The sequence below is a fragment of the Nyctereutes procyonoides genome, unplaced genomic scaffold (genome assembly GCF_905146905.1).
Source record: "Nyctereutes procyonoides isolate TBG_1078 unplaced genomic scaffold, NYPRO_anot_genome, whole genome shotgun sequence".
In the NCBI taxonomy this organism is placed as follows: Eukaryota; Metazoa; Chordata; class Mammalia; order Carnivora; family Canidae; genus Nyctereutes; species Nyctereutes procyonoides.
Window position 1 is genome coordinate 20,178,996 of NW_026575037.1, and position 23,393 is coordinate 20,202,388.

Here is a 23,393-nt window from a genome sequence, read left to right on the forward strand (position 1 = left end):
AACGTCTCTACATTATCATCTGTGAAATGGGAATCATAATGCCCGCCTCGTGGAATGATCAGATGAGATTACTACAAAGATTAGCACCGTGTTAGGTTTACCATTATTAGTTAACTAATTAGGATGTGTGACAAGTGCTAAATAGATTTCTGCGCAAAGTGTTGTGGACTCTGGATCTATATAGCCTGGGGGGGAAAACCTGAGACTGATGGACCCAGATGGCCTTTTGAGTACCCTAAATTGAGAGTGACTGCTATTGGAACCAAAAACCACTTCTTAAAGCAAGAAAACAGGTCATGCCTCATCTGTTCTTCCGTCCACACCATCATCTGCTTGGTATGATAGGATAGCGGTAAAGACAACAGACTTTGAAGTCCAGTGGATTTGTACCTAAAAATCAGTGCTACCACTTAAAACTGTGTGACTTTGGGCAAGCTACGTATTTGGATCGAGCTATAGTTTTTTTCATCTTTAAAACAGAGATAGTAAAAAAAAAAAAAAACAGAGATAGTAATACCCTCTTTTTATGACTGTTATGGAGATCAAATAGAAAATGTATATAAAATGCTTAACACCATACTTGACACATAATAAGCATTCGATATATGGAAGCTATAATGGTTAGCGTTTATTATAATAATGAAGAAGCAGTTGTTTGCTTCTATTTCACTTTTATTTATTTTTTAAGAGCTACTCATTTATTTTAGAGAAAGATAGAGAGAGAGAGAGCACAGGCTGGAGGGGCAGAGGGAGAGGGAGGGGGAATCTCAAGCAGACTCCGAGCTGAACATGGAGCCCTATGTGGGGCTCGATCTCACAACCCTAAGGTCAGGGCCCTGAGAACACAACCTGAGCCAAAACCAAGAGTCAGGTGCTTAACTGACTGCACCACTCAGGCGCCTCTGTTATTTCACTTTTATTAAATGAGGAGGCTGAACTAGATCCTCTCCCAAGTTCCTTACAGCACTGAGATTCTATAATTTATGGTCCCCAGCCAATCTGGAGAGGTGGAGAGGAAATGCAAGGGTTAAGCCCGGTTCCCATCACCCAGAGAGGGCCTTGTCAGGAGGAAACTGCTGATTCCTGCCTGCTTCTGAGCCAGAGGGAAGAGGAAGCCGACACCCTTCTCTGGCTCCAGTGGCTTGCAGAGAGACAAGCCCGGGCTAGTGACCAAAGAGCAGCAAAGGCACTGGGAGAGAGGTGATAGTAGGTGGGACCAGGACCTCGGAGAACAGCCCCTCATCGGCCCTCCTGCCCCACCCCTGAGAATCACACTCATCTGGTACAACCTTTACAGCAGGGCAGACAGGGAAGCTGGACTAGGAGGAGCTGCTTAAAAATCCTTATAATCCAAGGAGTCTCAGACCTGGGGATCCAGAATGATTTGGTGGCCTCGGAGAGGGTTAAGGGTTGGTGAGTGAAACTGTGGTCCCAGGGGCTTCATTGTAACATAATATCTGAACTAGCATGAAGCTCTCAGATGAAAGACTTGAGTTCTGTGCCCAGAAAAGGGATGAGGAAGAGGACTATCACTCATTGAATGGAAACTGTGTACTGAAGACCGAGCTGGGCAATTTGAGTGCTATCTTATTCGATGCTCAGTATAACCCTATGAAGGAAAGCAGATCATCCCCATTTGGCAGATGGAAAAAACAAAGACTGAGTAAATTGCTTAATTTACTCTAATGACAAAGAAGGGATTTGAGTTCAGCTCAGCCCATATGACTTCTGAGTCCAAGCTCTTTCTTTTTAGCCATGCTGCAGTTAAGGAAAGCCATACTTGAAGCTCTCACCATCTGAGCAAAAATAAAGGGGCATCAGATGTTTGGAAACACTCGACAATTTAGAGGAGAGAGAGAAACGCCGGCCAACTCCAGGGGCTTAGGCTAAAAAAAACAAAACAAAACAAAAAAACAAACAAAAAATTATCTTACAGCTCTGGAGATTCTAGAATCAGGAGGGATGTAGGGAAATCCACAACCACTGGCAAGTTGGTTTGGTTTTTTTTTTGTTTTTTTGGTGTTTTTTTGTTGTTTGTTTTTTTGTTTTTGTTTTTGTTTTTGTTTTGCTTATGTCCTCATTTCTCAGAAATTGGCTTGGATATGCCTGTGCCCAGACTCTGCAGCCTTATCAGCCCCTGGAGAAAATGGGAAAGGAACTAAAGCCCTGAATCGAGGACTTTCAGAGCTAAAGAAAGCTTGACCATCACCCAATCCATCCCTTTCCCTTTATAGATAAGAAAACCGAGACTCAGAGAGAGTCCATGACATACCAAGGTCACATGGCTGGATAGTGGTAGCAACAGGACTACAATTTAGATTTCTTGAGTCATACCAGGGTCCCTGCTGTCTATGGTGTAGGGATGAAAAAGAAAAGTAGAAAACATAAAAAGTGGTTATAGGGGCAGCCTGGGTGGCCCAGTGGTTTAGTGTCACCTTTGGCCCAGGGCCTGATCCTGGAGTCCCGGGATCGAGTCCCACGTCGGGCTCCCTGCAAGAAGCCTGCTTCTCCCTCTGCCTGTGTCCTGCCTCTCTCTCTGTGTCTCTCATGAATAAATAAATAAAATCTTTTTTTTAAAAAAAAAGTGGTTACATAAAAAGGCGGGTAGCTCTGACCTGCCTCTCTAAGGAGCTAGAAATTTCCACCATTTGATCTAGTGATGTGCTAGTAAATATTAAATAGCTGGTTCTATGCAGGGAGTGAGGATGGGGTGGGGACACTTGATTAGAAGCAACTGCTAATTTCCATGGTGTCAATACTCCAACCCTGGCCAACTTCAAGCCACCACTGTGATGCCATCAAATGCAGACACGTACGCAGTCATCCCTCATGAGCTGTCCAGCATGCCACTGCTTTAGCTTTACTCCCTTCTTGAGGAGCTGTGTGGGTCTTCCTGATATCTAGTTGTTCAAGGGCATCTTTAATTTGAATGTCAGTCCCTTTACAAAGAATACATGCACACGCTCACCCACATACACGTACCCCCCACACCAGCACTGCATACACTCACACACAGACAAGGGCAGCTCCACCTTCCCTACCAGTATCAGGGGCAGCAGCTCTCTGCAAGACACCAAGGAATCACAAGGTAGGAGTCTATTCCCTTTGGATCTGAGAAGGGAACAGAAGGGAAGTCCCTGGTTTAGCCATCACATGCCCTAGCTCATAAGCCAATTATTCCAAGGAAATCAGCTGTCAGTGAGTGATGCACCAGCCCGTTCTTCCCTGGTAAGGGTGAGAGGAGGAAGCTGAAGGGAACGGTCTGCATGTTTCTCCCTAACACTTTCTATGATTCCCACGATAGTCATTTCCTTCCTCCTCTGAGATGCCTTGTCAGACCCAGAAGGAACAGCTGCCACGGGACTCTGGGTTCTTGCTTGCCCAGAGCCTGTAGCCTCTGCCCACAGGATTCCTGGCTGTAGAGTCAAGTGGAGCTTCATCAGAGGAGCCACCATGGCCCAGCCCCAAGTCAGGCATCGTGCAGGCAGGCTAAGCCTTTCAGTAGCCCCTGTCCTCAGGAAGCATACAGTCTTCTTCCTTTTCCTTCTTTTGAGTCAGTGAGAACTCAGAAACAATCCGTTTACTATCCCTTTTAACAGCCCCGAAAGAGGCTATTACTCTTCCAAGTTTGCACAGCCACTTAGTACTAGAGCGGAGGCCAGAATTCAGGTCTTCGTACTTTTGGGTAAGCTACTTTTCCATTTGCTCAGGGTAATTCTTGTTTCAGAGGTGCCCCAGCGTCTTCTGAAAGATACTCTCTCTCTAGGCCCAGCACCAGTCCCTCCAAAAGCCTGGTAATGGGAAGGATATCACCTCCAGCACTCTCTTTTATTTATATTTCCACGAACATTGTGGGAGACCAGCAGTGGCGATTGCTGTACATCTTAACAAAACTCTGAGGAATGGATTATTCCATTTGCTCCTCAATAATTTTCTCAGACAAGTGGTCAGGTAGTATGTATGACAAATGAAGAAACTGAGGTTTATGCAGAGTAAGTAACTTTTCCAACGTGTGAGGGCCTGCCCCATATTACGATGATCCCTTTCAATCTATTGCCAGTACAGGATCTGGTGAATAATTGAGTGGTTTACAATTCCTTAGGCCCAAAGGGAGACATTGCAGCGCAAGACACAAACCAGAAACCCCCTCCAGCTGATAGAAATCCTGTGGTGTTGCCTCCGGACGGAATCTCCGCTATCTAAATAGAAGCATCTACAGAATGCTGTGGTCCGAAGGGACATTAAAATGATCAGAAGATGAGTTCAAGCCCTCAGCTTTGCAAATTAGCTCAGATCTCTTGGCAGAAGAGTGGATGCGTGGCTGCGGGTTAGTGTGAGGAAGGCTGCAGACCCCTCTAGCTGGTTTCACAGGAGCTGGGTGTGGGATCTGTGAGTCAGCTGGTGAGATATTTTTGTTTGATGCATGTGTTAGGGTCCCGAACCCCATGTCTGTGCCAAGGCCTGGCAGCCTTGGGCTGGCGGTTGGGTATGGGCTAGGGTGAGGAGACTTGGCCACACTTCCGCGGTGATTTACCCTCATTCCCTCCTTTCCCTCCAGCCCGTCCCCATCGATGACAACTTCTGCGGGCTGGACATCAACCAGCCGCTTGGAGGCTCCACTCCAGTGGAGGGCCTGACCCTGTACACCACCAGCCGGGACCGCATGACCTCAGTGGCCTCCTACGTTTACAATGGTTACAGCGTGGTTTTTGTGGGGACCAAGAGCGGCAAGCTGAAAAAGGTAAGAGTCCATGAGCCCAGACGCCCCAGTGCTGTTCAGCTGTTGGTGGAGATTTAAGACAGGCAACTCTTCCTTATCTTGAAGGGAGCTGAATGGGCGAGTAGGAGGTGGGGGTTAATGTTGTAGCTTATCTTCTAGCTGCTTCCTCCGGTCATTAGTCGGAGAGTGTCTAGGAATGCAAGCATGTTTCAGTATTGGCCAAACTTCACAGAATTAGGAAGGTATCTTACCCTGAGGGTGGGGGAGAAAGGAATCAGCCTTTATCTCCAAATCAAGTAGAACCGATGCTTTGACCAACCGTGTTATGAGTCACCCACGTCGCAAATCCTTCGCCATGGTGCAGAGAGTTGATTGTACTGGTCAGAAGTCTTTGTTGCATTCGAAGCAGCTGGTGGCAGCAGGTGACGGGGCCCGGTTCTAAGAATCCAGGCAAATGGTCGTGCTGCTCTGGCGGCATATGGGGCCTGGATGAGAAACCGTGCTCCTGCCTTTCCGCCTCCTGCAATCACAGACTCTTTCTCGCCCTTCCACTCCCCGCTCAAGACCTGCCTGGGCTGCCAGGAGGAAGTAGATATCTTATCTTGCCTGCCCCGGGCACCTCTGCCAGCTGGAGGGCACTGGCTGGCTGGGGCTGGCAGCACGGAAGGCCTCGGCGCGCCGGGCTGAAGCCAGCCGCTTGTACCTGCTTGTCTAGTGCTCGGGGGGCAGAGACGAGCGCCGTCTGGTTCATTACGTGGGATTACAGCAGCCACATTCTTTCCGGTCCCAGCTAATCCCTTTTTCCCAGGCTTACCCTTCTGCTACCTTTCCCCAGTCCTGCCACCTGTGGATTAAGGCACATGCCAGACCTCGCCGCATCTCGCCCCTTGATGTTGACATCACCCCTGCAGCTCCTTCCCCCAAATCCATTTAAGACTGGGGGAGAGGTGTCTTTCAGGAATGTGGAGGGAGGGTAGCAGGGAGGGAGCCTGAGGGAGCATTTGCATGTTCTGCTTGTTCGGAGTCGCTGCCAGAGGAGGTGAGAAAAACTGGTCTAGGTTTGTGTGGGGCTGCTGAACTGTCCAGACCGCTTCTGGTTCTCATGATGCTGAGGCCCTTTAAGCCTTTTCTCGCTCTGCGAGGAGGTTGCTACTTGTTCCTGTCCTGCGCCCCTACTTTACCTGGGACTGTGGACCTTCGCTTGGCCTTGATGCCCACAGAAGAGAGTATGGGTGTGGTTCCTACGTGTGCTTCCCCAGGACGGGGAGGGAGGTGGTGGTGGAAGGAGTTGCTTTAAGAGACCCTACCAAGATTTAAAAGTGGCATGTTCCACTGGGCTGGTGTTCAGCGTGGACCCCTGAGGCAGGCTGCTTCCCTGCAGGGTTAGCTCCTTGTGTACTCAGGGAGATAGGGCCTTGCATAGGAACGTTGGGCCGGGGAGCCTTCGGGTTTGAAGTCCAGCCTGAGCTCTCTCTGTCAGGCCATGCACCCTAGGATATAAACATCCATAAACTTAGTAGTCATCTGCCCACAGAGACCACCTTTTTCTATAATGCACAGAGGCTTTCGAGGGTCCAGCCGTACCGACCGCGAGGCTGGTGCTCAGCACCTTCCCCTTTTCTTCTGGCGCCTTCACCCACTATTCTATTCTTCACACACTATTTGTGTGACTGTCTCCTGTATTCTCTTGAAAGTTCTAGTAAAGGCAGGGGTCATGCTCTGTTCATATTTATGTACCTCCTTCTGCCTCATTCTTTCACCAAGTGTTCACAGATCGGATAGGCCCCAAAACTGCTTTCAAAAACTAGAACCACTCTAAGAAATCCTAGAGATCGTCTGGTCCAAGACGCTCATTGCTCGGCAGGGAAACTGAGACCCAGAGAAAACCAGTGACTTGTCCAGGCATAGAGACTGGGACAAGTTGATTCTTGCCCTGACACTCAATTTGGCACCCTTTTTTTATTTAAAGAGGCAGACACGGAGCACGGGGATGGAGGCTGAGAACAATCTTCAGGTCCAGGCTTGCTAAGGAGTTCAGCCAGGGACTAGTGCCTCCATTCTCGTCAGCCCTGGGTCTGCGCTAAGGAATGAACAGTTGCCGAATGGGTGGAGGAGGCCTGAGTAAAGAAAGAATGATCCAGCCAGATGCAAAGGAACCCGGGTGCTGACCTTCCCATATCTCTAGACATCTTGTGCAGCACACACAGGGGGCTGCTTGAGGCGTCTTTCCAAGCCACACACCCAAGTGAGCCAAGTTCTCTTGGCCTTGTTGGAATCCTGGTGGACAAGTCGCTAAAAGGCATGTCAGCGGGTTCAAGGGCAAGGCTAGGGGTGTGGCCGCCCACGGCTTGTTCCAACCTGCAAGGTGGCTGCTCCTTCTCAGTCTTCATTTGGCCTTTCTTCAGCTGTTTCTATGAGCTCATGGTATCCCTCCTTCTTCTGCACAGCCCGCCCTTCCTTTCCACCCACACTCTTTTGAGGCACCTGATACTTCCACCCTGGCTCCCAGTGGCCTCCCATTTACCCACCCGCTTGCCCCCACCCTCTCCAGAGCAACAGCCCATGAGGAATTTCTGGAATGTCCCCAGGAAACTCTACCATGGTCCAGGCCCCATAGCTCTTTCAACACAGGAAGGAAAATAAAGAAGAAGAAGAAGAAAAAAAAAAAAAAAACAGCTAAGAGTTTGGAGAGGAGAGGGAAGCAGGGTGCGTCAGAACTGCTCACTTCTTCCCTGCCTGACCAGGCATCTGTCAGACTGTCCAGTCCCCATCCACTGCAGTCATCAGAACAGGATGTCCCTGTGCAGGGAAGTGTAGAGGAAGCGGGAGACCATGGCATGACCATGAGGTGCTCTTCTGTGCTTTCTGTGCTGTGACACAGACTTGCTCAGACTCTGTTTCTGCTAGACTCTGGGGGAACATCACAGATGAGGCCACTGCCTTCTGAGCCACGAGTGTGTGGAAGGAAGAGGCACAATGAGGATGAGACCTGAAAGCCAAGGTGTGCAATACCTGCATAGGCTCAGGGTCAGTGCATGACCGGTGGCCAGGAGACAGGCCGCGGCTCACCACAGGAATGGAACAATTGCAGAGAAACCAGCCCTGTGGTGTGATCAACCTTGGAGGCTTTATTGAGGAGGAAGGGTGCCAAGATTTGGGACAGGGAAACTCCCCACTGAGCACTCTTGTATGCCATCACTGTTCTAGAAGCTTCCCCATGACTCACTCAACTGATCTGACCACAATTGACCACTCTTGTCTTAGGAGAATTAAAATCGGTGAGGTCCTAGCAGGTGCCTGGGAAAGGGTGGGTGCTCTTATAATGAATTGACTAGTGGGAGAAAGAGAGAAGGGCATTCTAGGCCTTGGGTGCCACACGGAGGGGGCACAAAGCATGCACCTGGAAAGGTCTAGAGTGCACACAGGGGTTTGGAGGATGGGTGAGGGGAAAGTCAAGGTGAGCACCTCTCACCAGCCCTGGGAGGACTAAGCGAAAAGGATCTTGGGATTTTGCTGACCACAGGGTCAACAGGAGCCAACCGTGTGATACCGCTTTCCCAAACTGAATTAGTCTACTGCACTGATAGAATAATTTCCAGGTCGTGAGATGGTGGAGCTATGCTATGTGAAGAATGTTTTTGAAAGGATAACAACTCAAGGGAAGAAGAGTATAGGAGGAAACAAAACAGCTTTCTTCACGTAATAGAATTTACCAAGCGCTTACTATGCTCATGAGCTCGGTATCTAGTAATGCATTTAATCTTGATGTAACTCCATGAGGTAGGTGCTGTTATCACCCCCACCTTACAGGCGAAGGAATAGAGGCCACGGAAGGCAAAGGCATTCCTCTGAGGCCACAGAGCTAATCAATGGCAGAGCCAAGATTTGAACCCTTATCATCTAGTTTCACAGTTTGCACGCTTAGCCATCAAGCTGTGGAAGCTGAACTAGACTTACTTGCTGTGGCTCCAGAGGGCAGAAAAGAACCAGGGAGCAGGCTTTACAGTAAAGCACATTTTCCACTTACTATACGGAGGAAGTTTCTGGTAGCCAAACCATCCCAACATGGAAAGAACTGACTCGAGGGAATGCGCTCCCAGTCAGTGGAAATATCGAAGCAGAGACTGGATAGTCACGGAGCAGGGATGCCACAAACTCACTGAGTAAGACTTCCCAGCTCGAGGGGAGGACCCCGGGAGGAGACTAAGAGGCAATTCGAGCACAGGTCCTGGGGCACAGGAGGGAGGGAGGTGGGCTGAAGCTGCCGGGACACGGGATGGAGGATTGTCTCTGGGTTCAAGGCAGAGTCTTTCTGGTTCCTTCTCTCCCTTTACGGCTGCTGAAGCTTCTGCTTCAGCCTCAGCTTTGTGTCCCCGTGGGCCTCCCCAGACCCCTCGGCCCTGGGGCCTCACCCAGCAGCATGAGTTGTTGACTCTAGCCAACGAGTTCTCTAGCCCCCCTGGAAACCCCACCTGCTGCTCAGGGGCTGGTGACATGTCCTTTCCCCCATCCTCGAGCACTGTGAGGAGCACCCTCCTCAGACCCCTCACCGCATGTCATTTTGCTCTGATGGCATCCGACGTGGGAGCAGCTACTCATGTCCGCTTGAAGTTCACAGATTCTGAAGGACAGGGACCACCTTTTTCATATTCAGATCCCCCTTCCCCACAGCCAGATCCAACATCTCTCACCCATTATTAGGGGCTCGTTAAATTTATCTCCAATGTATTGGGTGCCGCCTTCAGGCCAGACACCTATTTGCACTGATTGGAAGAGAACCGGACGCCAAGAGTGACTGCTGTTGACGTGGCTGGTTTGCAAGGGAAGGAAGTTACGCTGTGGTGGATACATCAGGGGTGACGATGGGATGAGGAGTCAAGAAAACGGGACAGCTTGGTGGGTAACAGGAAAAGAGTTTGTGGACGTTTGGAAGAGGGTGGGCGGTACTCTCAGATGCAGCGGCCAGGGTGGAAGGAGGGGACAGTGTTTACCCTGTTGCCTGGAGATCCCCAGAATAGCATGGCCAGCCATCTGCCTCCCTTGGATCAGAGGCAGGCTTGCTGACAGCAGGGAGCAGGTGCAAGGACCCAGGTAGCCCCCACCCTGCCCCCAGCCCTCTGTTTATAGGACTCTTGGGCAGTTTTAGAAATCCGCAGAGACGTAGCCCTTTTCCAGTTCTGGGGAGAGCCCTGGCCTCTTTTGGCACCGCGTCCTTTCCCATTAGCTAACCAGCATGGCCACGGAAATGCCTGTGAAATTCTTGAGGAAAATTCTGTCTTTCCCTAAGGGACATACCAACCAACCCAAGGTCTCCCGTCCTCAGCCCACAGGAAGCCCCGCCATCCCAAGCCCATTCTCCTTTTTCTAATTTCACAAACGGTTTACTAAGCAAAGCCGGGAAAACTGGAGCTCCTTGCAGTAGCAGCTTAGGTGCTGGAAAAAACCCATCAAGAACACCCAAGTAATAACTCTCCTAAGCCCCAGGGTTGTTGCTCAGTTTTTTGATACCACCGATTACTTACAAGACACTTTTCTACGGCCCGGCCCTCTTCATCGGCGGAGACTGCTTCTAGTAGATACGGTGATGGCCCCCTGCTTCTCTGCCCCATTTTACAGATCTGAAACACTGAGCCACAGAGATATGAAGTATCCTACCTAAGATTACGTGCCCCCCCCATTGGCAGTATTGACATTGGCATTTGTACTTTCCTCCCCCAACGCACAGAAGTTCCTAACCTGTTACTTGACTTCCTCATGGGGTGGAGTTGTCTTGGCGGACAGAAGGCCAAATTGGATGAAAAGCTGAGAAACATGCTTGTCTGTCTGTGCCAACCCCACCAAACAATAGCCACTCATTCCTCTCAGTGGAAATGATTCACTCATTTCTCAGTGTGAACCCTGGATTGAGTAAACAACCAGGGTCCATTTCTAGGCGACCTGGTGGCTCTCCTGGCACCTGTGACGGCTGACCCGAAGCCCCAACCCCTCGGGCATCTCAGCAGTGCTGGGGGCTGGGGTCGTGGGGAACAAGCACCCTCTCCCCCTTCCCCTGAGCCTGCAGAGCAGGGCTGGGGTGGTGGCTCCGAGCTCACCATCACATCCCCGGTAATGAGTTTGGCTCCCTGCCCAGGCTCCTGCCGCCAAACGCGCTGTTTGTTTTGTTGTTTTATAGGCCTCTTGGGTCCCGAGAACTGGTCTTCTGAAAGCTGGGAACCGCAGCACTTGGTTGGCACCCGGAAGGAGGCATATTTTTACAGGAACCCCCCCACCCCCACTCCCACCCCTGACCACCACATCCCTCTGCTTGGCCACGACAGGTGTAGAGAGAGGGTGTGGGTTTCTATCCAGGCCCCAGCTGTTCATGCCTCCTCCCCACGCCCCCCCCCCACCAACTGGGGAGGAGGCCCTGATCTCCCAGAGCCATTCTGAAAGGGGAGAAACTAAAGATTCACTTATTTTTGCGCCTTTTGTGCAGCTCCATATAAGCTTCAGTCTTGGACAGTCCCTGTAGGAGGCATCAGGCTGTGTGTTGAGCAGGCTGCTTTGCCATCCAAGAGTGAACCCCTGGGGCCCGAGGCTTTATCTCAGGACAGGTGAAACACAGGGAACTGTGTTTCAGGGACGGGCTGGAGGAGGGGTAATGCTTCTAGCTCACAGAATCCAGGTGACCCACATAGGCCATGTAGAATTTTTCAGGGACCAAGATGCTAATATTTACGGAGCTCTCATCTTTAGGAAAATACAAAGCACATCCTTTCAGGCCGTTGAGCCTTGCCTGCCTGTGGATACAGGATGTGGACATGTATGTCAGGGTTGGAAGGGACTTCCAGAGGCCACCTTCCAAAGTCTGGTCCTCTGCCTTCAGGTAGAAACTGATTTGCATAAGGAAGAGTATATGAGCTTACGGGATATAATCCTGACCCCACATCCGTTTCTTCGTCTGTAAAATGTGAGCGATGACAGTCCAGGCCTCGTGAGAGTCTGCTGAGGATTATTTTTTTTAAGAGATTTTATTTATTTATTCATGAGAGACACAGAGAGGAGAGAGACAGAGACAGAGAGGTAGAGACCCAGGCAGAGGGAGAAGCAGGCTCCATGCAGGGAGCCCGATGTGGGACTCGATCCCAGGTCTCCAGGATCATGCCTTGGGCCGAAGGCGACGCTAAACCGCTGAGCCATCCGGGCTGTCCTCTGCTGAGGATTAAATGAGATGATTCATTATTGAACTAAAAATGATTGAGTACCTACCATGTGCCATTTTCTGAGTATACGGCTATGAACACAGCTGTCAAAAAGACCTGCCCTCAGGAAGATTAGATCTTATTGTCAAAAGACCAAAAAACAAAAAAAACAAAAACAAAACAAAAAAAACAAACCAATGAATAAAAGAAAGAAAGAAAAAGAAAGTCAGGAAAAATATAGTGTGTGTTTGGAAGAGAATAAGTGCTAGTAGAGAAAACAGAGCATGATGAAATAATTCCTGAACGCATGATGCCACATTTGAGCATATTTGCTCTTAAATATCACTACTAATGTTACTTTACTTGTGAGCCTCGATTTTTCCCCTTCTGTGGAGTGGGGTAGTAATAAACACTTCGCATAGTTGCTGCTGGAAGGGCTGAGTGAAATCGTGTATGGAAAGCGCTTACTATAGTGCTTGGCACAAAAGTGCTTTGCATTATTATTACTAACATCTTTGAGGCTTTCCCCAAATCCCACTTCTTCTCTGGCTCCCTGGGGGGTGGGGGGAGTGGAGCAGTCAGATCAGCATCCTTTTTTAGTGACATGTTTGCAAGGTCAGATGGAGGAAGAGAATCCTGCCCCCTTCCTCCCCCCAACAACCGCCCCCCCCCCAGCCCTGAGTCATGGGAAAAAATACTTTAGAAGACTAGACCAGCTGAGCCGAACTAATCTAATCCTGCTGGACATTGGCATCCAGCTACATTAGTCACCAGAGAGAGCTTTCCGAGTTCCACCAAACAATATGAACTGACCCCTCCCCAGGGCGGGGCTGGGGGAAGTGGCCGGTGGCTCTTGCAGCCTTGCAGAATTAACTAGAACAGAGCCATTCCCCATCCTGTGCATGCTCCAAGCTGGCCACAATGTCCTAGTGCTGCACGCTCTGCCTCGGATCAGCTGTGGAGCTTGGGGCGAGGGACGGGGGCCCTTGGGTTCCTCAAAGGGTCCACTAATGCTGCCTCGCAGGACTGTTCTGCATGCCAGACATCGCAGACGTAAGGTACCTCATACAGAGCCTGATGCATAGTAGGCGCTTAATAGATGGCAGCCGTTGCTGCTGTCCCTACCAATGTGACTCGCGCACGTCTTACTGCTGCCTCGTCCCTGCTCCTACCGTGCTTTTCCTCCAGGGCCCAGGGCCCCTTGGTTTCTATCAGCTCATTAATCCCATAACCTTTTTGGGTGAGTGGGAAGGGTTGGGATATTTCTCTGCCCTGTTGCAGATGGTGATACAGAAATTCAGAGAGGTTAAGGACTTGCTCAGGCTCACAGGATCAAGCAAAGGAAGATGTGGGAACTGGGACCAGAGCTACAAACATCTCAGGTGGAGACGGGCCCAGCAGATACCTAGGTCCCTTCTATTCAAGATGATGGAGCTGGAAGCTCGCAGCTACTTGAACTTCTGTTCACCTCTTACCGCATGTCCTTCTGTCATGTGTTCAGGGAAATGGGAACTCCATGGAGACGCAAGGTGGTCAACCCGAGTTTCTGTCCTTTGGAGAGCTTCCTAGGATTCCTTCCCTCTCTGGCCACAGCCTCCAGAAAGGTTTGTAGGCTCCAAGGTGGGGCAGCAGCTTAGGAGCTGGTGCCTCTGTGTTGTCCCAATCAGCCACCACTCCTCTACCGTGTTCTGGCTCTCTAAATCAAAAACTGATGCCACCAGTTAGGTGTCCTCACATAACCCAGAAAGAGCAAGACACAAACAGACTTTAGTAACAAATCAGGGAGCCTCACCTTCACGGCTCAGGGTGGGTGAGAGCGCAGCCCAGGGTGGGGAGGGACCGTGGAGTTGGGCCCGTCTCCCCCCACACACACCCCGGGAAGAAAGTGGACTCCCTCGTGCAAGAATCTGGCCCTGATTTTCTAACTAGAAAGGACCTCAGAAAACTGGCCCAGCCTACAGGCTTTGGGCAGGTGAGATATTTATTGTGAACATTTATAGCTACGACAGCTGATACCTAGAAATGTGACACGATCCGCTCAAAATCACTCAGGCTCTTAGCATCAGAGGCAAGACTCAAATCCAAGTGTTTCAATTCCAAGTTTTTATCCCTTTTCTTTATATCATGTGGAAGGAAATTCCCTCTGCACAAACGTCAGATTCACGTCTGCCTTTCCCTGGCATACAAGCATTCCCTAAGCAAAACCAAGGGATCATTGTCCCGGGGCTGAAAGTCCAGTTGAACTTTCAGGCCCTCTGTCAAGGGCCTGACCCTACAGCCTTGCTCTGGGGTGACCAGTATCCCCGACCGCTCTGCACATGCCTTGGGGATCTTAGCAGAGCCTGGCCAGCAAGGAGGCCTGTTGACCACAGAATGCGTGCTTGGGGCTAAGAGGTTCTGATCTATCAGAACACTGAATTGGGAATCTCAGGTCTTACCCGTCATTCTCCTCTCGATGGGCCACTTTGGGGGCAGGGACGTTCTATTATCAATTAAGCACTTACTATGTGCTAAACACTGAGCTAGGTGTTTTTTCAGGTGAGCCCTCTTAATACCCTTGCAAGATAAGGATCAATATTCGGCCTCTTTTCCATATGGGTAAACTGACGCTCAACAAAGTGAGGTAACTTGAAGAGTCACATTCTCCCTTAGTGGAGAGCTGGAATGTGAGTCCAGACCTGTTTTGTTAAGCCCTGGCTTTGAGCACTCGGTTGGCCTTCTCCTCAGTCCCATGGGCCCATCTGTAACCCATCACCTGCCCCTCAGAGAGAGGCCAGAAGAGGCACAAGAGAAGAGTGGAAGGGCTGATGCTTTGCACCCTTTCAAGCGAAAGTGCCCTGGGAACCCGGGACATGGCAGCTGTCACCTCGGCACACGCTGCCTGGTGTCACCCCTTCAGGCCTCCTCCTCCCCCTCCCCACCCATCTCAGCCCAGACCACAATGGATGGGGTGGCAGCCCTTTGTGCCACACACAGCCCCCAGCTGACTCCCCTTTCTCCAGGCAGCATTGTTTGCCAGGAGCTTTCTGAAGGGAAGACAAAGGAGTGTTGCTGACAAGGCCAAGAGCTGCTTTGCAAAGCGTAGGGGCCTCGGCCCATCACCCGTGCATCCCTCAGAGCCCCCGGGCTCTTCTTCAAAGATGCTGTCTGGGATCTTTTGTGTGCCAGTCATACCCATTCAGAACTGGCAGGGCAAAGGTTCCAGGGGGGTGGTAGGAGGACACTGAAAAATGGAGTCATTTTGATCTGGCAAAATTGGAAGAGACATTAATGCAATAGTTAACAGCAGACCTCCGCTAGGGGGATGGGCCCGAATGCTTGTTCTCTGTTTATGGGGCTTATGCAGTTCCATCAATATTGATGCCTGATGCCTTTGATTCTGACACTAATCATTGCTATGAATTAAATTTGCAGCCATATAATTAGGATTGCTATTAATAGGGCCCTGAGCTAAGCACTACGATGCCGCGTGTCTTTTTCTTGATAGAGAATGGCATCCTTGGAACTCTGCTAATGGGGCGCACCTGGGATTTGCCAAGAATGATGTGAAAATTATACATTCTATATTTGTATTGGGCCTTTACTGAAATACCAGCAAGCCAAGGTGAAGCCGGAGGAAAGGTTCTCTCCTGCCCACTGGTGTGGGCAGCCCCGAGATGTGTCTCCAGCTCCTTGAAGTCGGTAGGAATGGATATGCCAGAGCCAATGGTGGTTGCTCATGGTCAAGTTCGTAGTCAGGAAGGTCTTCCCTAAGTCTAACCTAATACCAACAGGTTTAGGCTAAGAGACTGGATATTACGGTGTCTTCTTTGTCATACTTTAAGGTGGCTATGAGTCAACTGAGGGAAGAGGAATGTTTCTTTATGCTCTAAGCGTGGTTGAAAGGGGCTGAGCCAAACCCCTATTGAGAGGCCCAGTTGGGCCTCATTTCTGGGTAGATGATTGGGCAAGACTCCCACTCACAACTGATCTCAAGGTCCCTGGCCCTGAGAGCTCCCTGGACCACAGAGCACCGGTTAACCTCACACCTAAAAGAACCTGCTGGTCTACACCCACGTGGTGGGAAAGAATGACCCGTCTGTCATGATGAAACGCTTTTCTGGGTAAATTGTAGCATATTTATTTACTAGGGAGCCCTGTCTGTGATTATTACCAGGCCCCCAGCTCTGCAATGCCCCACTCACCCTCAGTGTGGGGAATTCATCACACACACAAGGCTTCTCTAAACCTCTGCTAACGATAGCATATGTGGTGACCACCCCCCCCACCACACACCATCTTATCACTTGGAATAATAATATGTACCAGTTGACATAGGGATGCTTGAGTCCCTGCTCTTTTCACCTTCAGACTGAAAATAACTTTTCCTCCAAATCATCATTTATTGATTTTTTTCCTTTTATATTTTTAAGTCATTGTGAGAGGACAATGGTTTGAGTTTAAGTCCTAACCTTCCTATTTATAAAACCCATGACCCTGGCTAAGTTACTTAATCTTCTGACCACTCGGAGTGGAAGGTGATGATAGTAATGTCTACTTCGTAAAGATGAGCAGAAGGTTCAAGAAGTATCTAAATTGCTTATCACAGGTCTTCTGTGCCTAAGAACATTTCCCCACTCCTCCTGTCACAGAGACCCAGGTACAGAAGACAAAGCGCTCGGTACCCAAGGCTTCAGAAGAATGCCGCTTCCTCTTCCACCCATGCCCAGGGACAACTCATGGAAAATTAATTCCTTCAAAACAGACGGTGTACTGGAACATGACTTCCAGATGTCCCCAGTCTTCTCACCTCACACTGAAAAGACTCAATAGGGGTTTCTTTTTTGCCCCACTGTAGGCACCCTAGCTTCTACTGTTTCTCTTACTCTCCAGTAGTCCAGGCTGTTGGGTGGACTCCATCCATCCTAGTGCTGGAGCATGGCCCCACAGCCCTAGCACTAGTCATAGGCAGTGAGGATGTCAAGGCTGTGGAGAAAGGGGCAAGACCATCCTAAGCTCACCTAGAATAGAGACTCTTTTTACACAGGATTTGTACTCATTTCTGCCTTCTGTCCCGCACATAACGCTGTACATTGACCGTTCTGTGCAAACGCATATGGAAAGACAAATGTGCAGATACCAATTGACCGATGGCCGACATCAGTGAGAGATGAGGTACTTTTCCACATGAAACTCTAGAAAACAGTGTGTGAGGGTGGTTGAATCCACAAGCACCTGAATTTTTCATTAATTAACAAACAAGTGTTCTACTCATCATACCTGAAGTTGAGAGGGGATGGAAATTCTTGTTGGGTTACTGTCGGGGTTGCTGCTGTTTCTGTTCCCACTAAGTAGAGAACATTAATCAGAAAATGTTAGTCCTGTAACATTGGAGATTAGCCTGATGTTGGACAAGCACATAGTTACCTGTATACGCATTCAAGCACACAGTCAACATAACTGTACTCCCCCCATTCGGTTCTCGTCACTTGCAAGATCTGGGATGATACAACAGAACCCCAAATTGACTCACCCTATGAGGCAATGCCACACACCCACAGATCCTCCCTGCACCTCGTCTTTCCAGGAGTCTAACTGCTCTGGAAGCCGTAAAACATTGAGTAGCCACAGTCTCAGACAGACTGGTGGTGTTCCCTGTGGAATGGCCACAGTCAGAGAAACAGAAGAAAAAATATGCCCAACCTCCCCCTACCATCAAATCAAAGAAATAAAAAATCTGTCTCCTTGGTGCCTCCCCAATATTTATGTCTGAGCTCAGCAGACACCCCTGGGCTGCAGCCAGTCTGTGTATTAGCATTAGTCCATTACGCTTTTTATGATGCATGTTACCCACCCTCCCCCCCCCCCCCGTACAACATTTTATGACTGTCCTTTTCATTTCTGGAAAGAGCTTCACAGAATGGCAGATGCCTGCATTTCCCACTCTTTGGGGAGCTATTTGTAGGCAGCCTGTCCCAGGCCATAAACAACGGGAGATAAACCACAGCCACTGGCAGTAAATGCATCCAAGGCCAAGGAGGTGCAAAAAGTAGGGGGGTCGGGGTAAGCTTGGTGTGGTCTGTACAAGGCCAGCGGCCAGTAGGTCCTGTCTAGATGCTCCCCACAGAAGGAGAGTCAAGGGGCTGGTGTGGAAATGGATGCCTTCCAGATTTCCAAGAAGCTCGAGGGCCATCCTGCCACTTTCCCTCATGCCTGTCTCTGCCACTGAGGCCACTTGTCCCTTAACTGCAATCAGAAGCAGTAAACTTTCCAATGAGAAGAGCACGCTTCCCCTCCGGTGTCCTCCTTCTCCTGCCTGTTCATGTTGCTACACAGATTACTATGTACCACTCGTCTCCCATTGATGCTTCTAGATCTTGGAGCCGCTCCTGGGAACTTCTCCGCCTTCTCCCACCCTCTCTCCCCGTGACACTCACCCCCACCCCCCTCTCCTCCACCTCCAATACTCATCCCCTTCCTCATGCCCAAGACCAGCTCTTATCAATCAGTCACCACTACTTCTGGCTCATTAAAACTTCAGCTGGGAAGCTGGGACTCCAGTAGCCATGGCACTGATATTTACTTCAGCTTTTGAGCTGCACCCACAAGCGAGTCACTTGTGACGCCGCAGGAGACAGCACCTGGAGCCAGCTTTGGTCCATAAAAGGCACCCCTGGGAGAAGAAAACCAAATTCTGAATGAATAATCTGGTCTAGTAGAGATTTCAGATTCTTCCTACACACACAAATAGCTACCAAAAGCGAAGAATAGAGGGAAGATAAGAGGGGGGTGGGATGTGGAGAAGAAAAGCCAGCAAAGCCCTGAATTATTAGTGCATCGAATAGTTTTCCTTCTCATCAGCCCCATCTTAGGGGCAGGACCTAGACAGAGGGTGGAGGTGACGTTCTTTCTCTCCTCCTTATTTGGTTTTGGACTCCACATCAAATGGAAACATGTAGATGAAAGTGATGTGCATTTAAAATGTATGTACACATCAGACTGCTGGAGATAGTAGCTATTATACTGCGTGTATGTTTTTTTGCAGTAAGCTGCTAAATTATTTATTGGGCCTGGGCTTTAATCTCATAAACCTGCCTGCGGGCCCCAGGCACCAGCAGGCTGAGCGCTGCATAAAACACAGACGTCGGACGGGCTGCACAGAACACTCTGGTGACTCTGGGTAGTGATTGTTCATTTTCACTTGTTCTTTCCTCCCCCCAGATCAGCTCATTAACAGCAGGCAGGCCCAATGAAGAACCTTCTCGTTTCCCCATCACTGAGAACTTGGAGGTTGATTTGCACCTCGTAGTAGATAAGGGCGAGGATGGGGAAAGCCGTAGCAAGAGGCTGCTCCCAGAATCTGTCCTTAGCTGATGGATGGGAGCCATAGATGAGGGAGCAGATGACTTCAGGGCCACTGGACATTTCGAGGATTGTCCAGCCAAGTGCCTTAGACTATGAGTTCCCCCTCACCCTCCCGGGACTCAGCAACGGATGACCGCACAAATCATTGATTATCTGGGGCCTGAATTTGTCCCTTTTAAGTAAAAGTGATCTCCATTATCCTCTCTGGTTCCCAGTCCAGAGAGTAACTCTTTTGGTATGAATCTACTCATCGTCTCTGCATGCCAAGATAATAAGAGCACCCTTAAACCTGTTCGGTGGTTTGAGGAATATAAAGAACATCCATGTATATTCACCCATGCTGAGCTCATCTAGTCCTCCTGTTTAACAAGCCCATGGGCCGCTCATCTGAGGGATGAGGAAACAGGCCCAGAGGGGTCAAGTGATTTGCCCAGCTTCACCCAGCAATGACGTTCACTTCGGAACCTGGATGCCCATCCTTTGTCTGTTCTAATCTTGCCGAAGTATGTGAGCTCACTGGCATGAGTGTAGTGTGGACACTGGGGCAGAGATCATTTCTGACAGCCAGGCCCCCTAGGGCTAGTGTGGAGGCAGTGTTAACTGTACTCAAACCCGGGGCTTCTGCTCTTTCCAAGCAAATGAAGGAAAGCCGGGCTGTGTGAGGTCACCATTCCCTGGTACTGCAGCCGCCCACCCCCATCTCAGAACGCTCCTTTACAAGGCACAGAGGCAGGGAGACCTGATAGGAAGATACGGCAGGAATTGATGCAGGGCATTTTGAACCTCCCTTCCAGGATTCTGGAGGACCAAGATCTACTGAAAACAAAACCTGTTCTGCAAACATTTGCCTGTCTATCATATTTAGGTAGACAGCCCGTTGCTTCCATCGGGGTCTCAAAGCTGTCTATGATCCTAAAATGTTAAGACTCCTTGTCTGATGGCTTTTAAACCATGGGCCTTTGTGCCCTAGAGTGACCACTCCAGTTCCCCAGTTCCACCCTTTTTAAATCAAAGCATCTTGTTCTCACCTATTTTTACATATGTCAAGGTTATGAGTATGATTTTTTTTTATTGTTGCTTAAAAAAAACAGGTTAAAATGACAGATGATGAAATGTTGGGGTCGCCTGTTGGGGTCGCCTGCCCATCACATGGTATGTACCCCCTGTGGCAGGCATGCGCACACCATTCTCACCCCCTGCCCCCCCATATGTGTACACACACACACACACACACACACACACACACATCTGGTGTCAGTGGGAGCAGAACAAGGCGAGGCTGCAAGAACCCAGATCAGGGCAAAGAGCTGAGCCAGTAGGCCGAGGCAGGGAGAGTAGGTCCTCAGCTTGACTGCGAAGCCCAATCAGACAGCACAGGCTGGGAGAGGAGGCCAACCAGGTGGCTCCCGGAGGGTATGCCCGGGACCAGGCCAGGCCAGAAGATAGGAGTCCTGTCACCTGGCTGGACCCTAACACAGCCGTGAGGCTGAGGGAGTGGAGTCCCCACAGGGAGGGGAGGAATTGCCCATGGAAGCTTGATGGCCATTATTCTCCCAGAATGGGGCCACCTCTCCCTTCCCCTCACCCCGCTGACAGCTTCTCATCTTCAAGATGCTGTGGCATCACCACCTCCAGGAAGCCTCCCCTTTCTGGGCCTCGTCATCCCCCCATCCCATGGCTGTCAGCAGAAAAGCATGGTAGTTAAGAAGAGCCCAGGCCCAAGAGCCAAGGTATCCTGAGTCCCTCTCCCAATTGGGCCTTTTCAAGAATCACTTCCTTTCTCTGCGCCTGCTTCCCCATCTGCAGGCTACAAATGGTTGTGGTTTCTGCCTCGCAGGCTTGTTGTGAGGCACATGTCAAGTACGTCTACCTGTGGAGCATGCAGAGCAGTGTCCATGAGAGAATAGAGCTCAGGAGACGTTACCTATTATTATTGTGTGTATTGTCATTGCCTTTTTTCCTTTCCCTGTCCCTTGGCAACTTTAGGGCAGGGACTGCGTTTGTCATCTCTGTGTCTACCATGCCAGCTAATGGAGCACACACTCAGTATATGTTTAAAAGGGGAAAAGGGGAGAGGGGGAAGGAAGGAAGAAATCCTAGGGCCCAGATCATCTCTCTGCTCCAGTGGGAAGGCATCTCCTCAAAGTGACTCAAAGAGGCTGGAAGGGGTGTGATGTGCCTCCAAGTACGATGGGACTTAGGGCTTCCCACCGATGTCTGTGGCTGGCTATGGCAAGGGATGAGGTTCTCGGGGACGTGTGTATGATTCCAGCAGCCACATCTCATACACAGATACACAGATATTCAAGCCATCATTGCTGCAGACAAATCCCTTTGGGAATGGCCTTTCCCAGAGGCGACCGTTCCTTCAGCCTCACTTACAGCCTCCCTTCTGTCCTGCTCCACCTGCAAATCCCAGCAGGTGCCAGGTCTGCACCAAAAGACAGCTGGCAGTGGAGACACCAAGGAGGTGGGGGGACAGGGGGTGCCCTCCCATACCTCCCTGTGATTCCCTCAACCTTCTAGAGCACGGAACTTAGTAGACTGTACTCCTGCCGAAGGTTTGAAGATTCAGAACGACACCCGTTACTGTGTAGTGTGTTCATTCATACACTGACTCACCCATTCAGAAAAGTGACGGTTACTGTCAGGGCCTACTCTGTGCCTTCAAATATATTACTTGTTGGTAATAGCACCAGTAATTACAAGAAGCCAGTATTTCTCAGCTGGGGCCGTTCTGTGGACACTTGGCAGTGTCCAAGAGACATTTTTGGTTTTTTTGGTTTTTTTTTTTGTTTTTTTTAAGATTTTTATTTTTTTTTTATTTTTTTAAATTTTTTTTATTTATTTATGATAATCACACAGAGAGAGAGGCAGAGACAGAGACATAGGCAGAGGGAGAAGCAGGCCCCATGCACCGGGAGCCCAACGTGGGATTTGATCCCGGGTCTCCAGGATCATGCCCTGGGCCAAAGGCAGGCGCTAAACCGCTGCGCCACCCAGGGATCCCCCAAGAGACATTTTTGATCGCCATGTGTGGGGCAGGGGGTGATGCTGGCATCTAGTGGATAGAGACCAGGGATGCTGCTTAGCATCTTACACGTGCACGCGCAGAACAGCGCACACAACAGTGTTATCCTGTCCAAAATGGCAGCAAGTCCTGAGGTTGAGAAATTCTCATCAGAGCACCAGACATTCATTGAATATCAATTATGTGCCCACCGCTGTGCTAAGCACTTCTCCTCCCTCCCTCCTCCTAGCAGCCCTGCAACACAGGGGTAGTGCTGACTGCGAATCTTTCCAGGTGAGAAAACCTAAGTCTCAGGGAGGTTAAATTATTTCCCCATTAGTTCACGTATGTATTGGGATGACTCAGCAGGTGGTACACTTGGAGACCAGGCCCCGGCGGGCTGACCCCAGAGTGTGTGCTCATTCAAAACCATGCTAACTCTCTGCACAAGGTCAGGAAGGGGGAAATGTGAAATGAGCGAGTGATCAAGAAGCCTAAGTTTGGGGAGGAGAGTGTAGTTGATAAATGCCATTGGGTTTGAAAAAAAGATATTCCTTTCCCTTTCCCGCCTCCTCCTTTCCCTCTCCCCCACGTATACTCACGGAGGAGTGCACAGGAGCAATTGAAGAAAGTCCTTGAGGCCCCGGTTCATCTTCAGGTTTATTTTGGTGTGGGTGGTGATTGGATCTTGAGATTACACCCTCCTTCCCCTCCCCGCCAAATGGTTCTCATCTCACAAACACAGCCAACCCTTTAGCCGGGAGGAGGGTGGAAATATTTCTCCTACTCCCAAAGTGTCTTGATAAAGATCTGCTCTCTGCCAGCCTCCACCTCCTCCTTGTGCTGATTTAGTGCGTGCTGTAGGGCGTGTGGTATTGTACTGGTACCTCCTGACTGGTGAGCTGTTTGGACAGGGGCAGTGTGTGTAATGGGAAGAACGTGGACTCTGAAATCAGACCACCGTGTTTCAACTCCTATCTTTGCCGTCCACTAGGGAGATGATATTGGAGAAATCGGTTAGCCTTACTGAGCTTTGGTTTCTTCATCTGCAAAATGAGAACGAGGATATTTACCTTGAAGGGTGCTTTGAACGTTAGATGAGGTCAGGTTTGTTCTTCTTTTCGCACAGTGCTTGGCC

At 49.9% G+C, this 23,393-nt stretch overlaps 1 protein-coding gene across 5 annotated transcripts in view; it reads left to right on the forward strand.

Moving 5' to 3' along the window:
- The window catches only part of PLXNA2 (plexin A2), a 207,963-nt gene that overhangs the window by 28,799 nt on the left and 155,771 nt on the right, over positions 1-23,393 (forward strand). For all 5 annotated transcript variants that reach the window (XM_055319351.1, XM_055319352.1, XM_055319350.1 and 2 more), the window contains exon 3: positions 4,559-4,741. In XM_055319351.1, the coding sequence (XP_055175326.1) occupies positions 4,559-4,741 (183 nt within the window). The remainder of the gene's footprint in view (positions 1-4,558; positions 4,742-23,393) is intronic.